The 19335-nt window shown below is 42.2% G+C and overlaps 2 protein-coding genes across 2 annotated transcripts in view; one reads left to right on the top strand and one right to left on the bottom strand.

Moving 5' to 3' along the window:
• Nucleotides 1-10970, top strand: part of COL10A1 (collagen type X alpha 1 chain) — a 34792-nt gene extending 23822 nt beyond the window's left edge. The window contains exon 2 of the mRNA XM_078648806.1: nucleotides 8423-10970. Within this exon, the coding sequence (XP_078504932.1) occupies nucleotides 8423-10278 (1856 nt within the window). The 3' untranslated portion in view covers nucleotides 10279-10970. The remainder of the gene's footprint in view (nucleotides 1-8422) is intronic.
• The window catches only part of NT5DC1 (5'-nucleotidase domain containing 1), a 1533630-nt gene that overhangs the window by 1159590 nt on the left and 354705 nt on the right, over nucleotides 1-19335 (bottom strand). The gene's annotated exons all lie outside the window — the stretch shown is intronic.

The following is a 19335-nucleotide window of genomic DNA, read 5'->3' as shown; positions in this document are numbered from 1 at the left end:
TTTTAAAATTGGAAAAAGTACTAAGAATCCCATGGATTTATTATGTTTATAATATTATGCAGAATCTGGGTCATCCGGAGTATTTTACTGATCCCGAGTCCCTGCAATCAATAAGCAGGAAGGAATTATAAAAAGAAGGTATTACAATGTTGGAAATGACAAGGTTGACAACTGAAATTTTTAAGCCCACGGTATTAGAACATCAAATGATCTTAAGTGTTTTTAAAATACAGCCTTATTTAGCTATAGTTCCAGTTGGGCACAATAGGTTTTTATTAACAGGATTTAGACTCTGTATATTTCATGGACTTACTAGCTTCCCTAACATGAATAACTGGAGCCGTACTATGATAGCCTGTCCTTGTGATGATTGCTCATGTCAATCCACCATCCATCTTATCTTTTTTTGTGGGTTTTATTCTGATATGAGGAAAGTGTGGATACAACCAATGTTAAAAATGATTGGGCTTAGGACTTGCCGACCTGCGTATATTTCACTGCAAACCTTGGACAACGCAGATATGATCTGGAAAGTTGCTGTGTTTTTAAAAAGGGTGGTTGCTTATAGGAAGAGTATAGTGTTTTAATGTTTTGTGGATTATATTTTTGTTATCCCGGATTATGTCCATGTTTTGAATTTTTATGTATGACTGATGTTAATGTCGTTATTTAATTTTATACATTGTTATTTTAAATATTCTGGTGTATGTACTGCTTTTATGATTGCACTATTTTACAATCAAATAAAGCTTTATTTGATTTGATTTGACCCATGACAGAGGAAAGACAGATGGCGGGTGCACGCGAGCGTAACCACAAGCTTGAGGCCACCAAAAGCCTGTGGTAGCACTTTCAAAACCCGCTTACTAGATGTCTTGTAGCGCATGCGCTGGCTCAGGCGAGACCTAAAAATGATTGTGTCCTCATGTAATGCAACTGGTGCTATGTAAAGCGCTCTGATACCCAATTCCGGTCAAGTGCGCGCTATATAAAACTCTGAAAAACTAAAAAAAAAAATTACAAATCTTGTAACAGCATTAATGGGCCACCTGTCAGTAAAACAATATAATTTAAAGGTAAAATACTACAAGAAAGTGAGGCGAAAACTATTAAAAATTACACAAATATACAACTTAAAGGTAGTATATACAAAAAGAAATGAAAAAATGCATGGGTTAGGGATGGGAAATGGAAGAATTTAGGTTTCGTTTTGGTCTATATTTATGGTCAGAGTAATGTATGGTGTGAGTAATAATGAAATGATAGGTTAAGGTTTCGGGTGGGCTACGGTTAGATTAAGTTTAGGGGTTGGGTTAGGGTCAGAGTAGTGCAAGGTCTCAGTGACTGTGTAAGGGGTGAAGTAGTAGGTGCAGGTGAAGGGTGGCACTGGATATAGGATACATTATGGTGTAAGAAGTAAAAAAGGGTTTGGGTTTAGGGAAAGTTTTAGTGTGGTTGTCTGTGTGGAGACGCAGTAGTAAAATGTGACTTATTTCCCTCTTCATTTTTGTAATTTCCTTACAAATAGACATGCATGTCTCTACCATTACATTAGCATGCCTACCTTTTTAACTATTTTTTAGCCTACCTTTATGTATGCTATCTTTTACATACAGTTAATGAGCCCATGGCAGCTGTACAAAAGAAGAAAAGTATTTAATTGCAATAAGGACAGAGCTGTTTCCCTCCTCACGAAAACCTACCACATAAGTGAATAAGCTTGTGTGAACTGAAATGCTCCCTAAAAGAGACTAAAGCAAGAACTAAAATTTTAGAGACAATAGCGAGGGAACATTATTTGGTTAAAAGGAGGCTTGACATAATGCAGCATCGGTCTACACATGAAGAAATAATGTTGCCCTTTACAATCATACAATCTTGAACCAAGACAAATATGTAGTCTTTCCTGTTTCATTCAGTGTCCTTTCTCAGAGCTGCCATCTTTGTGCGGTGCTAGCATTAAAGGACACAGATCTGCAAATGTCTCGGAGTTGCTCCAATGGCCATATTTGGGTAGGGTATCCTTTATCTGCATCAGGATCGGCAACTTCCCTGTCCTAACAGAGTTTGTAGAATGGTTGACGACACCCTGATCATGAAACCTGCAGATTAGGGTGTGTGTGAAGAAATGTCTCAAGGACTGACCACTTCCAAACTTAGGGGCCGATTATGATGGCGGATTTCCCGCATCCACCGGGCCGGCGGAAGCCACCGCCGGCCCGGAGGATGCGGGAAATCCGCCGGGGAGCCCTGCAAGACCCACCGCCATATTAGGATGGCTGGTGGGTCTTCCTATCTGTCCGCCGCCGGCGGATTGCACCCGCGGCGGAAAAGCATTAACATGGCTGGCGGTGTCTATGAGACACCGCCAGCCATATTAGGATGACAGCGGAAAGATGCCTTTACACGGCGGCATTTCCGCCGTGTAAAGGCATACGGATTTGTGTTTGGGGGCCCGTTGCGGGCCCCCAGGGGTGAAGGGGGGTGGGGGGTGCACATGGGGGGTACCTATGGTACCCCCCTGCATTTGCCTGCACAAAGCGGCAGGCACCGCGAGGTGCCTGCCGCTTTGTGCATGCAAATGCACAACTTACTTTTTTAACATTGCGGCGGGTGCTGCTTCAAGGAGGACACGTCGCAATGATAAAAATACAGGATGTGACCGCCAGGGTGGCGGTCACATCCTAATTAGCACGGAGGGACCGCCGCTGCCCCTGCGGACGGTCCCTCCTCCTCTAGGGTGGCGGACGGACGCAAGTCCGTCCGCCATCCTAATGAGCCCCCTAGTATGGTACCAAAGGTGGGGAAAACACCATGACACTACCTATACAATATGGAAACCTAGGACCCTAGTACTACCTCTTGATTGATTGGACACAGATGGGGCAACCATACCATAGTATTTGACAAGTGACAAGTTTCAAAACGTAACTTGTATGGAGTATATATTTAGCTGCCCTTATTAGTTAGGCCATATGGCTATTTTCAGACTTGCATTAGCAGAATGAAACAACCTCCTGACAAAACCCCCCTGTAACTCCCTGTTGCTGAACACCGCGGGGCGTATTAGTGAGACACTTGCAAAACTTAATTGTGCAAATGGACACACATTATTCTTCACAGTAGACGTTAGTGCAAGCATAGTCAGATGTGCATTTTTACATAATACCAACTTCCAGTCTGAGTATGTGGACTTGGCAGTGGCAGCTGACACATGATTCCCCACAGGATGCACAGAAGCAGTCCAACCAGGGTCCCATGTACCTGTGCTTCTTTAATTTCATACTAGTATTGTGTGTAGGGTTAGCTACATGCTCCTCCCGTCTGTCACTGGAGAGGTGTTTATGTGAATTATGACTATATCTGCATTGAAATTATGTATTAGTTTTAAAGGAAGAACTCTGTAGACACTCTCTCCCTCACATAGGTAAATCAGGAGGATTAACAAGGGAGAGGGACTTTAATAGCCGGTATAGCCCAGCTACGAAGGGCTATAAGGCTATTAGAACATTCTGCCACTAGAGGGCAGAATGTTCTAACAAAAAAAAACAAAGCCTTATGGGAGCGCGAGGGGATTGGAATCCCCTCAGGCTCTCTGAAGCCTTTGTTCACAGCCAGATCTGTAAACATTGGAATCTTGGAGCCACGGGCCTATACCAGCCATTATAAGCCCGGAGCTCTCCATTGTTTTCAATGGAGCTCCCAACATTCCAATGTTCTAACACATATTGTTAACAGTGAGTTTTGGTCCTTGGATTTATTTTAGTAGGTATGATACTTCATTGTAGCAATCTTAACCAACTTGAGACCTTTGGAGCAGCCTCACATTCCAATTTATTTTTTTGTAGAATCACAGCAAAAGAGGGACACCGGTTATCTAGGTATAGAGCTGCTTGTTAAGGACCACCTTTTGGGATATAAAACATGCTTTGCAAAAGAAAACAATTTCTGAACTCAAGCAAATGGCTGTGGGAATGCAGATAGTGGTACACATGTACTTATATTTGAGGGGCATTAGAATACTCCCACTGTTGAGTAGGTTACGACTATGGCGTAACACTACAAGGTGTGCTTTCGCACCTACGGGTGATACGGGTGAACCTGTTTCAATGCACTAGCGATGAATGTGAACAACAGGTTATTGTAGCCCACAAAACAATATTCTATGTGTAATTAACATAGATGTATTGCTTTTGGGTTACTAACAATCCCATAAAGGCATCAGGGGCATTGTGGTAACAGTAACAAACCTTATAGTACATCATTCGCATGTAATGAGGCAGATGGGATAACTGTCACATTTGTGACAGAGTAACCCATCTACAAAAATCTAAATCAGGCCCTAAAAGTTTTATGTATGGTGGCTTCAAAAGGAATTCTTTACTGAGAATACCATTTTGAAAACAGGTTCTTCACTGCTCATACGTCAGAGCAGTGACAAAACAAGTTTCGTTCAGTGTTGTCTTAAAAATGTTTGGGGCCCCGTACAAGGTATATTGTGGAGGCCCCTTTACATTTTGGTAGCCGTTTTCAAGCTTGCGTGCTGCCAAACCAACTTTCAGAAATGTGAGTCACTCAAAAATAGTAGAAATATTCCTTTTTAAGGGCCCCAAAATCATGAAGATGTCACTGGGCAAAGAGGAGCAGTTTTTGACACAAGCCCTCTATTTACTCTGCATTCCCTCATGAACTCTGCACACATCAGCCATGCTCAGTTATCCGCTCCATGGCCTTATTGCTCTCCACGCATGCAACCACAGTGCACGCTCTCACCCCATATTTTACAGCTTCTGCCAAGTACTGCACACAATAAACTATCTTATGAACACGCTCAACACCATGCATGTTCAACTGCACTCTGCATATTTTCACTATTATACTCCACATCTACACCAGGGTCTGAGCACCCTCAGCCATACTCTGCACACTTTTTAGGTCGCAGCCTACCAGACATTGCTAAAGACATCCTAGGACTTTCTTAAAGTTGACCTAGAATAAAACATTCCCTCTGTTGATTACCATTGGCTTTTTAGTTTGTAACTCAGAATTACTAGCTTTCGATTTGCAGGCTTTATTTGCTTTAAGCTCTCTTTCTTAAAGTTGACCTAGGAAATCATTCCCTTTGTTGATTACCATAGGCTTCTGTGGTTTGTAACTCATAATTTCTAGCTTTCTATTTGCTGGCTTTATTTGCTTTAGCTCTCCAGGTTCAGTTAGTGCCTCCCGTTGCCTAAAGAGCATTTACTGTTTTCTTCTATGAGCTCCCTTTCTGTAAATAGGCCTTTAAATCTTGTTCTTATCTTGTCACATTTGCTGTGCATTCAAAGACTGATGTAATTAGGAACACAAAAGAAGAACATTTTTTGTTATTTCTCAAGTGAGTTGGAAACTAATACTTTAATATGATCAAAACAAATTATTACACTAGCGGATGCAATTTCCACACATTTCCGTTTGTGTACTGTATAGTTTTATTTCTAAAACTTTGTCTGTGCAAATGTGTTGGTCATTTCAATTAACATTTGTGTTGTATGTAATGGCAGTGTGCTACCATACCATGCATACTCCACTCTACAGCACTCCACTGTACTCTGCACCACTCCACACCACTGCACTTTACTCACACCAGTCCATTTTACACCTCTCCACTCCACTGCACTCTGCACTATTCCACTCTACGTCACTGCACTCTATGTAACTTCATGCTACGCTTCTCTGCTCTACCCTGTTCTACTCTACTCTTTGCCACTCTACTCTTTGCCACTGCACTTTACACTACTCCAGTCTAGGCCACACCAATCTACTCTGTTTCAACTCCACACGACGCCACTGTACCCTACACCACTCTGCAACACTGCACTGTATGCCAGTACAGTCCACGCGAATGCACTTTACGTTGTAACACTCAACTGTACGTTCTTGCACTTTACCCCAATCCACTGTATGCCACTCTTATACTACTGTGCACCACTGCACTCTATGCCACTGAAAAGCACATTTTAGGACCACCTGCATGGGTGTCCTATCGTAATCGCGCAGGTGGAACCACTGACACGTTATCTAACGGACACCTGCTCGAAAAGATGGTCATCAGACAGCCATCGTAATCAGTCTCATTGGCTTCAATAGCTCTTGCGTAGGTGAATCCTATTGGCTGTGCCAATGATTGTTAACTACCTTGGTGCACTCAACAATGCTCCACCTATACTTAAACACACATCAGCACTCTGCTGACTCTCACAGAGCACACCTTTATCCCACCACTGCACATCGTCCTATATACTCTCTACAAATCCTCGGTCAGTCTGCACACTTTCAGTGCTCTGCGCAGCCAAACTCTGCACACTTGCATCCACAATATACCACATTTTTGCCACATTCTGCAAAACTGTATCCAGCTTTGCCCACCACCAGCAGGGCTCAGCACACCTTCAGCCATGGTCATCTCTGCTACAAGCGTGTAGAGGAGGTGAAGATTCTGCAATAGAAGAGGGCTGGACATGGAAAGACAGTGGACACAAAGAAGACCCTGGGAGAAGATAAGGGTTTTGGTGGAGCTGTTCAGATAGTGACAAAGAAAAAACAAGCCAATACGGCTCAGCTTTAAATAGACGAGCTATTGGCTTGGATAATGCCTGTTTTCACCAGCATGCAAACACAAATGTCAAGACACATGGGCAAGCATGCCTGGCAATCTTAGAATAGGTTTTCTCTTAAAGGAAATACAGTCCAAGTGGGCCATCATGTGTGTTGCAAGATGCATGCATGTGTCATGGTGGGTTTGTGCACGTGCTTCATGATGCAGCTGCCATTTTCTATTTTATTCACCTTTCTGAGATGGCAGACACCCATCTTAAAGCAGTAAACTAAAAAATAGCCGAAGAGCTATTTAATATTTCAAATATATAAATGAAAAAAATGTAAACCATGAGAAGAGCAACACAGGCAGCAAGGTACGAGCCAGGGGTTTGGGGGATGTGAGCAAGAAAGAAACAGCACACGTGGGTGGGCGCACGAAAACAACACATGGGGAGAGATCAGAAAAACACATGTACTTCCCTGGAATGCCAAAAATAAAAGAAAAAGTAGTTCCAGTAATGACTGCAGCATCTCACGCTTAAGAACTAGTACTAATTTTGAACCTTGAGAGGTATCTCTTCTCCTCTCCTGTCCTGTCCTTGAGACTAGTGTGGCATCCGAGAACCATCTGTTTTTGTCTGGAGAACCCAAAATACACTGATAAATATTGCTCAAATACCGGTTTGACAAATACAGTTACAGCACTGATAGCTTTAGCAAACAACTGTGATTTGTGGAGGTGCTGGGTGCAAAAGTATGTGACATGTATGTATGTTCTTATTTTCATGCCATAATCATATTATGCGGTAAAATGCATAAAAGAATTGCAGTGCAGGTAACAAATCGCAGGTATAAAATAGGCCTGGGCGGTGAACTCCGCTCTGTTTGCAGAGTTTTCTGCACTTTGCACTCCGCGGAGCTTGCGGAGTGCAGAAAACTCCGCTCCACGTAGCGCAGCTGAGTTTTTTCCCAGCTCGCGCCAATGCTCAGGCAGAATTTCTACCGGAGTGGCACTCCGCCACTTGCGGAACCCCGCGGAGTTTTTATGTCACTTCAAGGAACTGGTAAAAAATAGAGATGGATAAAAACATTGCATTCTATCTTTAATTTCAGTGTCCACAGTCATTAAAATTGGCATGGTCCACTTGATCATCACTGAGTGGGTAATTTTAGAGTTTGGGAGATGACGGACATCAACCAAGCCTATATAGAGTGTATAGCTCAGAATACAGCCTATGTAGGGCGGATGGCTCATCCACCAGTTTTTAGTAGATGACTCGGATGTATGACATTACAACGCATACTTTTACCACGCATACCTTTACAACGCGGTTTTTACATCGCATACCATTACAACGCATAGCGCTCTTGGGTGTTGGATAGTTAATAGTTTAATTTACTATTCCAACTCCAGTCCCCGTGGACACTAGGGAAGGTTATTGGATAGTAAATTAACCTATTCCCTATCCTAGAGCGCCCCCCAGCGCAATGCGTTGTAATGGTTTGCGTTGTAATGACTGCGTTGTAATGGTAGTGCGTTGTAAAAGTTTCGTTGTAAAGGTTGTTTACCGATGACTCACATCTACCACTCTCTCAATAACCCCCTTTGGTCTTTAGTTTCATGCAGGCCAGACGTAAGATTTTGACTTACTCTTATTCACTTCAAAGTGTGTAATAACTTTATTCTATATAATAGGACTATCGATGCAGCATGACCTTTTTTTTACAAACAGGAAAATAAAAATACTTAAATCATATCGTTCAATCTGAAACTGAACTGCAAAGTTTAAAGAACTTGTAAAATACATAGCATGAAAACTAAATCTTTTTAATTTCCTTTCAGGTTTACAAGGTATGGGAGAACAGGGCCCCCCTGGCCCACCAGGTCCATCAGGCCCAAGGGGTCAGCCAGGTCCACCTGGAAAGCCTGGCTATGGAAGTCCAGGCCCACAAGGACCTCAAGGTTTACCTGGACCACAAGGATTTTCAGCTGTTGGAAAGCCAGGAATTCCAGGTATCCCGGGAAAGCAAGGAGAGCGCGGATACGGTGGTGAAAAAGGAGACATTGGACCTCATGGGCCACCAGGACAGAGAGGTCCACCTGGGCCTCCCGGGATTCCAGGTCCTACTGGTCTTTCTGTGTCTGGCAAGCCAGGACTTCAGGGACTAACTGGACCCCCTGGGCTAAGGGGCACCCCTGGAGTGAAGGGTGAACCAGGCATTCCCGGCCAGAACGGAGGTAAAGGGGAAAATGGATATGGTGCTCCTGGTCGGCAAGGAGAAAGAGGGCTTCCCGGTGTACAAGGACTACCAGGGCCCCAGGGCCCTATTGGAATAGGGAAGCCTGGTGACACTGGATTTCCAGGGCAACCTGGTAAAACAGGTGACAGAGGCTTACCTGGTGAACCAGGAAAACCTGGGTTACCAGGACCACAAGGGGCTCCTGGAAATCAGGGACCTGCGGGAATAGGAAAACACGGAGCAAATGGCCTACCGGGATCACCAGGAATCCCAGGACATAAAGGATTAACTGGGCTTCCAGGTGCTCCTGGCCCACAGGGATTACAGGGGCTTGGGAAACCAGGTATGCCAGGGATCAAAGGCCATCAAGGTCTTACCGGCCTCCCTGGAGCTCCTGGAATTAAAGGGGAACGAGGCCAATCTGGTACTCAAGGGGTACCTGGTGTTTCAGGATTACCTGGAAATGGGGGCAACCCAGGACCCAGAGGTATACCAGGAGAACCCGGACTACCAGGAGATAAAGGTGATGTTGGGCCAAAAGGACATGTCGGGTACCCTGGAACAAAGGGCGAAAGAGGTCTATCTGGCCTCCCGGGAAACCCAGGCTATCCTGGAGAGATGGGTATGGCTGGCCCCAAAGGGCACCCAGGTGCAGTAGGCCCAAAAGGTGACAAAGGGTATGTAGGACCTCCAGGAATACCGGGGCCAGTAGGGGCAACAGGGCCAAAAGGAATTCCAGGTTATAATGGTGAGCCTGGCCCCAGGGGAAACCCTGGAATACCAGGCATGAAAGGCCCAGTGGGACCCCCAGGAATTCCGGGCCTCCCGGGGCCCAAAGGAGAATCGGGAATTCCAGGATTGCCAGGAGCCGCTGGTATTGCTACAAAAGGCTTGAATGGACCAATGGGACCTCCTGGATTTCCTGGTCCAAGAGGTTTGGATGGGGAACCAGGTATTCCAGGGCCGCCAGGCCCTCCTGGTCAACCAGGACAAGTCTTACTTCCACACCAAATGCCAGATGGCTATATGAAATCAGGACAGGTTCAAAGTTTTGGGCGAATGCCTACATCAGCTTTCACAGCTATTCTTTCCAAAGCTTTTCCACTGACCGGCTTCCCAATCAAATTTGACAAAATCTTGTACAACAAACAACAACATTATGACCCCAGAACTGGAATATTTACATGCCGGATACCAGGACTTTATTATTTTTCCTACCATGTTCACGTGAAAGGAACACATGTCTGGGTAGCGCTGTACAAAAACGGCACACCCATAATGTACACATACGATGAATACAAGAAAGGATACCTCGATCAAGCTTCGGGGAGTGCTGTTGTCGAACTGATGGAAAGTGATCAAGTATGGTTGCAGATGCCTAATGCTGAATCCAATGGCTTATATTCCTCAGACTATGTGCATTCCTCTTTATCGGGTTTCCTCTTTGGGCCTACATGATTGGTGCCTTCTCTTACTTAATGCTCTCTTTTGACGAACTCCATTTTGTTAAATGGTTTCAATCATCAGGATTGCAGTATATCACAGAAACTCATGGTACATCCAAATCTTAATATTCAAATCTACAACCGGCAGCGTAGACATGCTTTTCTTAGCTGCCTGCTCCAGTAACTCTTTCCGACAATGGCTTATTGTTCTAGGGGGACTATTATGCAACAGCACTCTGATGGGTGTTTTGCACTCTAAAGGGATGAAAATAAAACCTAGAGAAAATATGCTATCCATGAATCCATTTACAATTTTTGTAATAATCCTTACATGGTCTTCCTCTCACCTTTTTCCAACTATCATCTCGAACGGTGCTATCTAAACAATATGTACCTCATGTGGTTTGCTTGTCACTAGTGTTTGATTAGCAAAAAAAAAAAAAAAGCACACAGGCCCAACATTTTTCTTAGCAGTCCACCACTGGTGGAGAAGCGTGGCTCAATGGTTAGAGCGGCAGACCCTTATGCAGAGGTCTGGCCCTGGACCAGGGTTCAATTCCCGCCTCGGTGGCTCTTGGACTCAATTTTCCCGGACCTGATCATTCTCGCCTCAGTGCCCAGACTAATCATGGGTCCCACTCTGTGACTCTGGGCAATAGCTTGTTTAATCTCCACAACGGCCCCAGCAGCGCTTGGATGCCTGGCTTCACCTTGGGGGTGCCCAGGACATTTCACAGGAAAGCCAGGATGGGTTCCACAGCGGTATGAATACAGCGCTACGATACCTCTGGGTAGAAGTGCGCTATATAAATATAAATACAAATACATTTACATTTACATTTACTGGTGCCTCTGAATGCCAGGACTGCCAGACACCAGGGCTACTTAGTACTGATTCCACCTCATGCCTCTTTCTTCAACTACCTTACAATTTATGTCTTTTTACCTCACTCTTGTAGGTTCTTTTTCATCCCTGCTTTCTCCCTTTTTTACACTGTTTTTCATTATTTTTTGTCTTCCTGCTGTCTCTCTTTTTTACATTTCCCTGTTTTGCTCTGTGCCAAAGCCTGATGATGAAAATAAGTCTTGACTGCAACCACCGCACAAATTTAGAACTACTTCTGATATTGTAACCCTGCTGAAGGATACCAAAATAAACTGAAGCAATAACGTAATGTAGAGGAATCAGTGTGGCTACCGCAGACAGAAACATTTAGGTTCAAGGAGAGATCTAAAAAATTAAAATATCATCACTGGCCAACTTCTTACAATGTCCATTCTACCAGCCAACAAACACAGCCGACCAATTGTCAATAGGGCTACAACAGCCGGAGAAACAGCGAGGTGCATGTTTCACTTGGCAGACAGGTCTGTGTACATCTTCTACATCTGGATGAAAAGAAAACTATGTGCAGGCTTTGTACTTTGATATAAAAACACACACAAGCCAATTATGCAGCAACCATTTGCAGAAAATGTAGTTTTCAAGAAAACTGTGTGACCGAATTTTCTGTGCAGTACAGATCTATAGAAGAACAAAATAAGACTAAACCGAGGGGAAGGGAAAAGAGATCAAGTGAAAAATGTTGGCAGAAGTGCTACTTTTGACTTAAGGCCTTACTTAGAGTTTGGAAGATTGGACTCTCAGTCAAAAAAATTGCAGATGTCTTGTCCACCGTGTTACAAGTGCATTATATTTCGCCTATGGAACTTGTATATATGGTAAGGAGGAGGTAATTTCAACCACTGGTTAAGTCAAGTGCCAGTACGGAATTCAATGAATAATGTACATTTGAATCTATCCATATAAAACATGCCACACAAAACCATATGATCAGAAAAACACGGTGGTTCAAATCCTAGAGCACACAGCTTCAACACAGGTCTTGATTTAGAGTTCAGCGGAGCGATTATTCTCGCACAAGCATGACAGATATTCCTTCTGCCTTATTACAAATGAATACATGCTATGGCACTTGTAATATGGCTGACGGGATATCCGCACCTATGTGATAGAATACGCATACACCAAACACTAAATCTGACCCATTGTTTTCCTGCCAATCCTACACTGGAGATAAGAAACACAGTGTAGCCAGGTGACGCAAAGGCAATAAACAATGCTTCAGGCATACTTTTCAAAAGCCAACAGGTTGGGTTAGGAAGTGATTCAGGACAACAAACGGTAAGAGGGTTCAATACATTGTCACATGATATTAACCATCCTCAACCGCTGGCTTAAGTTAACATTGTGGCTGGTTTCCAGATGATCCTAGCATTTGATTAAGCTAGGAATCTGACTTCCTTGAGTTATGAACTCACACTACGGTTTATATCTACAATCCCTAGCCAGCAGCTCTCTACACCCTCTTCTTGGCTATGATATGACTCTGGCCATTGATTGGAGAGGGACACAATATTATTACAATTTTTGTAGTCCACTCACTGTGCCAAAGGACAACTGAGATGATGCAGAAATAGGATCTACACTTTTGTGTGACAGAACTTTAGATAGTTTTAAGGTAGGTCGCCTGTCTGCCTCATCTGCTTGCTTACCAGTAGGCACAACATGTTAATCCACCACAGCAGTGTAAAAGTGGCCCTTCACATAAGTTTAGGAAGGAAAGATAAAGACAGCTCAATGTGAACCAGGAACAGGGAACCAATGAGATGTTTCAATTAAAAACAAATTGAAAAAAAAACAATGATAAAGTTGACAATAATTACAGTGATAACAATTCTCTAAATACCTATAATTGAAGATAATTATGAAAGGAAAAATATAATAGTAAACGGTACAATTACACAACAAACACTCAATTATACATTTCAGTGGCTTAAACTACCTCAAAGAAAGACTGTGAAAGTATAGTAATTCAAATGTAAAGTGTTGACATTGTAATTGTAAACTCAAACACTAAAACCTTGATGGTGACTTTTTATGACCTGTGCAACAAAATAACAGTGCAAAAGGTAGAATTTCGTGCGGAATAACAAGGCCTCCATGTATAAAGAGATCTTGGATTTCACCCGGTGATGGACAATTTCTCCCCTCGTAGATAGAAGGGAGTAACAAGAATGGGGATGATTCACAAAGATTTTGCCAAGAGTAGGAGTGTCATACTTTTGAAGTGTTCTTTGCTTACTATTGAATTCCAGGAAAAGTCAGGGGTGCTCCTGATTTACTTCATGCTTGCTCCTGGTATTTAGGACTAAGTCGTGGTGACAACAAGAGTAAGCCATAGCAAGATTATTGTGAATCACACCATTTTTTTCTGTACAGCCTCACATGCCACCTTACCACCAGGCATTATGGAACCCAAAACTCTTCCGGGGCTGACCAATGATTGACTGTGAGTGGATGTAAGGAAAGTAGCAAGGATGAAATTGGGTGGAAATAATGAAGTTAAAAAAAAACACTCTAAGCATGGAAGGAAACAAAATGCCTCTCGATACGTCAAGATCAAAAGTCAAGGGAAGGGAAGAGACTGTCCACATTTTAGTGTTTTTTCTGGGATCATTAACAATTTTTCATGTTTTCATCATCATATACATCAATGTGGAAAATATTTACTTCCTATGTCCTAAGAAAGGTACAATGTTAAAATATGTTCTGCCATTTGTTCTATGCGGTTTACACAGGTCTTAAACGTATATGCGAGTCCTGATTAATAAGCTCATATGCATCAGCAAAACGCTAGTCTAGGTAAGCACTGTTCAGGGCAGTGGTCATGTTGGTGCAGTGAATTATTCAGGAAGTGTTTAAGGTAAATGGATGGAACCATTCACCTGAAATACCTACTCAAAAGTGTACTGCACCAACATGGCCACCGATTACAATTTTAAGCAGAGGGGACTTGCAGTGCTAAACTAGACTAGAACTTATCACTGAAGTTTCTCCTTCACATATTGGATAACAAACTGTCCTTTAGTAATTGGTGTGGGATGTAAAATGCCACAGTATGTAAGTAAAATGCAGTGACTGACTTGATTTGGTGTAAATTGCAAATAGGCATTTTAAGTCTCTGTAGTAAGTCTGTGGTCAGTGCAGAGTGCAGGGGTATTGGTTGACTGTCAAGCATTGGGTGTGCCTGACTGCTGGTGACTTTTCCCTGTTTTTTGTAGTGGCATGATTAATAAAATGACAATAAGAAAATGCATATTGAAAGCATTGGCACGCAGGCAGTATTAGAAGTTTCAACAGTTTATGTGTGCATCTCTCAATGTCCAGTTAAAATAAAAGTAAGCAAAAATCTCTGTATGAACCGAAAAATTGCACTCGACGAGTGAGAGAAAAATGAATAAAGACATTGTTACATAAAAGTATAATTGAGTTTGTCTTTTTTCTTCTTCTGTATGTTTATAAAGTGTAAAAATTATAATTTCACTTTCACAAATACACCATGAAAAATACCAATAAAAAAAAAAAACATCATGTTCTTCCAATAAAACAGGATCCCCAAGGTATAAACTGGCAGGGTCTTCAAACAACAGTGTGCCGCCACCATTAAAAAGAGGCAACAGACAGAGAAAATAAAATTACATATGTGAGGGTTAACAGCAGTTTATAGGCACAATTACTAACGTTAGCAGCCAAATAATTAACAAAGTCCTATTAAGCAGGCTGTGATGGAAAGGGCCAAGCCTTATATATAATTATAACATTGCACTTAATAAAGCAGAAGCACTATTTCAATTCCCTAAAGAGGTCAAATGTCATTTGCATGTCAGTCCCTACCATTCTGGCTCAAAAGACCATGGCCTTGGTACAAAGCCGTCAGCACATACGATTGTGTGTGCCTCTATGAAGCTAAACTAGATCTATTGTGTAATGTAATGTATGTGAATAATGAAAACTAAGGGTGTCGAGAGGAGGTTCAGGACAGCTGGGTAATACATTGGTACAAAAACTATATGTAAATGGCTTCCATTCAGGACACAGATGATGAGTTCCATTCAGAATAAGTATATATATATCCATATCCTACTGGCGGTTGCCAGTAGGTGGTTATATCTAGGTCTGCTTTTCCATAGACTGAGCTTTTTTTGCTTTGTTAATAACTTTGACCCAGTTTGACAAATCTCCAATAAACTTTCCAAAAAGAAGTTTATCTACATCAGCTCCTTCATGAATTTTTTCCAGGTAATCAGTCAAGCGGGTTTGGCAGGAAGCTAGATCTTGGTACACAGACTGTGTTTTTTGTGATTTGGTTTAAATCTGTTTATATTTTTTGAGAAATTAAGGGTCACAATTAATTGTATATTCCAGAAGTTGGGCTCGTGAGTGTGCAAAATAAAAATGGGGGCCTCTGGTTGGACAAGAAGGCAGTTTTTCCCATGAGCCTTCACGTTCTTATGGGAGCAAAAGGCTCCTGTGAGTCCCGCAAGAGTGAGTGCTCTAATTGGCTAGCTGTTATGAATGAAATGGCCGCCATTACTGTTTACAGTGGAAAAAGTGGCTGTGTTGTGAAAATTAAGTTAAAAAAAACTATATTTAACGGGGCAGCAGAAAGGCATGCTGTCCTAATTTTAGAGGTGAGGTGTCGAAAAGAAAAAAATACTGTAAAGAAAATAAATGTAATTGTTTTTAACACATTTTCAATATCTCGCGGGATTGTGTATAGTAAACAGGAGTAAATGAGTTCTCAATGCACTCTATTAGTAGGAATGCATATTGTGGTCCTTGTTTTAAGAGGAAGTGTGTATGAGACAGGTACTGTGATGATTAGAAGGTTAATTGTTTTTTTAAATGTTACACTCTTGCGAAACTCAACTAGATCGTTAAAAGTAGGAAGGAGTAGATGACGATTGAATACACTTAGCTATGCATGCTTGTTACTGTATGAAGGAGTCTTACTGAAGATAGTGTTTATCAGACTCTACTATTTATGCTCATTGGTTTGAGAAGAGTTGTGAGCAGAGTTAAGGCTCAACCAAACACCCTACTACTCCCAATCGTCATCTGAGAGAAAGGTCTGAAAGGAGAGGGCAGTCCCCCCCCGCCCTACTATGCACACCCGTCATCTAAGAGAGGTCTGAAAGGAGAGGCCAGTACCCCCACACTCTACTACAGACACCTATTATTACAGAGAGAGGTCTCAGCAAAGAGGCCAGTCCCTCCAAACATCCTACTATGCACATCCGTAATCTAAGAAATAGGTCTGAAAGGAAAGGCCAGTCCCTCTCCACCCCCTACTACACACACCCGTCATCTGAGAGAGAAGTCTGAAAAGAGAGGCCAGTTTCTCTCCACAAGCTACTATGCACACCTATCGTTACAGAGAGAGGACCCACCAGAGAGGCCTGTCACTCCGTACCCCCTACTACACTCACTCATCATCCAAGAGAGGAGTGTCAGCGGAGGGGCCAGTCCTTTTACACACCCTATTATGGTCACCCAACATCTGAGAGCGAAGTGTCAGGAATCAGGCCAGTCCCTTTTACACACTGCTATGTATACTGGTCACCATGAGGAGAGGCCAGTCTCTCCATACACACTACTCTACACTTCTGTTATAATCTGGAAAGCTCTGAGTGGAGACACCTCTTTCTCCCCACATGCTAGTAGTGGGAGCTATAACATATTAGTACTGTAATGAAAGAAAATGTAAAATCTATTCCCCCAAACATTTGTGATCTTACAAGACTCTTGCAGGATCGTAAAACAGTAGGGAGGGGTAGAGAAAATATGTCAGAAGAGAGAAGTCTCAGCAGAGAGGCTTATGTATTTGCACACTCTAATACCCACATCCAAGAATACAGGGCTGTTATCCATGAGACATATGCTAAGTGTTTGAGTTTGTGATACTCTTGCGAGATTCGGAGAAATATAAGGGCTGACGCAGGCATTTGTGTGTTCCCACTCTTGCGAGAGTCCGGGGGGAGTCATTTACAAGCTTATGCAGGTAAAGCTTGCTATGTCGGCTTCGTACGATCCTGCAAACCTCACACGAGCGTAATGACACCTCAAAAAAAGATTGCTGGTGGCATGTCTCGATATCAGAGTTACAAAAACTGAGCAAATAAACAATTTCTAATGAATATTTATTGGTTAAATACATACACATTTTACAAAGACTTAGCAAACTGTAAACCATTTCCTGTTTCGTTACAATAAAAAAAAATATTATTTGACTAAAATAGTGTCTGAATACAACATATATAAACTCATTCTACTGTACATAAACTCACAAAAATAATTAATTTTCTTTAAAAAAATCTAGAAATTCACTGAAAAAAACAAAGGGTAAAGTAACTTTATAGTTAGGTGTAATAAAAATATATGTTTTCGTTTAAGAAAAAACGTAGAATTTCAATGGAAAAAAACAAAGGTACATAGGTTAGTACCTGGTACAAACAGTCTTCTATGTTAAGTAGAAATTGTTAGTATGTACTATGTACAATATTACTCTTGTATACAAAGATGTATAATGTGATCAATACGTCTTCCTCTACACCCCTGTGCTGAACCAGTCCTGGCGAGTGTTCAGAGACATTCTGTACAATAAAGTATCAACATACTTCTTTTTGCCTCGTATCCTCACGGGTGCACTAGCTTAATAAAGTAAGGTGCAGCCCCAGTGGCCTTTGTAACAAAATTATAAATGCGTGTCTGCTGTCTGGATTTGTATTAACAAATCGTGCCTTTGATCACGAAAACATTCAGTAACATGTGCAGGCCTGGAATTTGATCACAGCGTGATACAGCCTCGTATCAGTCTCATATAAGATGCCAGTGTTCTCGAGTGTTCAGCGAAATTTGTGACAAAAAAGTATCAACGTGCTGCTTTATCACATCATGCCGTCACGGGTAGTTGAAAGTTTATTGTACAGAATGTCGCTGAGCACTCGCCAGCACTGGTTCGTGATTAGAAATGTGCACGAGGCTGCATCAATTATTTTTTTGGTTTAATTTCAGGTCTGCACATGCAACCAAATATTATTTAGATCATGGGCATGATATTAATATGATTTATTGTTATGAACATTAATGAAATGACTAAAGTAACAAGTGTAGTCTGTTTTCTAGTTCCTTGTAACCAATGGTTGCCATTGTATCTGTCTTCACTTTCCACTGAGAGGGGGTGTGTCACTAAAAAATGTATAAACACTTTGAATTTTTGTTGCACTCGTACTCGTGAACAAGGAGGTTTCCTCTGAAAGGCGTCGGGTGACTTGGCCGAAATAAGGAAATAAAACACGCTGTTAAAGGATTTGTGGCATCAGTTCTTGGTTAGAGATATCGAACGATTGTTGTGGAGATTTGGGGTTCACGACCCCGCCAAGGCCCACCGCTGCAAGGGGTTCGGTGTCCTTGCGGAAACAAGTTGATATATATGTGTGTGTATGTGTGTATATGTGTATATATATATATATATATATATATATATATGTGTGTTGGACAACGATGACATCAACTTTATCCCAAGATGAGTAGTCCTAGCTGACAGTGTACAGGGAAAATCTCAATATTGTGACACAATGCTGAAAAAAAAGGCCGGCTGTAGGACCTATTACCATGAGAATTTCACCGGCATGCGCAACATGCTGGTTTCCTGCGGTGACTCGGGCTTGGTATATCGAAGACAGAATATCAGCGGATAACACAATTGTGACTAGAATATCGAGGGACATAAAATATTGAAAGGTACGTTTCCAAGATTCTCTATCCATAACTCCACATCTACATACCGTGGCGATATATATCCATACTTATATCTGTTCTACAATTGTGTCCTTCCTGAGGTGAAATCCCAATACAAATATTTTTTAACAAAGGCTTTCTACCTCTTGCCATTGTGCCTTTTATTTCATTTTGCTGCATTTCTGAGAAACTGGGCAGGGTGGAGCGGACCGGACCAGGGCCATAGCTATAGGGTGGCCTCACAGGCCCCAGTCACTCAATGCTCATGGCTTGTTTGGAAGGTCAAGTTATTCTGTATTTAGAACAGGCGCAGCCAGCACAGATTAGAGCGGGGAGGCTGGGGCAGGTGGGGGGAAGTCGACAGACGATGGGATAGGCAAAATTAAATAAATAAATAAAAAACACTTACCTTGCGTTCACCCCATT

The sequence above is a fragment of the Lissotriton helveticus genome, chromosome 6 (genome assembly GCF_964261635.1).
Source record: "Lissotriton helveticus chromosome 6, aLisHel1.1, whole genome shotgun sequence".
Lineage (NCBI taxonomy): Eukaryota > Metazoa > Chordata > Amphibia > Caudata > Salamandridae > Lissotriton > Lissotriton helveticus.
The sequence above is the reverse complement of the archived record's forward strand: the minus strand, read 5'-3'. Positions and strand labels throughout refer to the sequence as shown.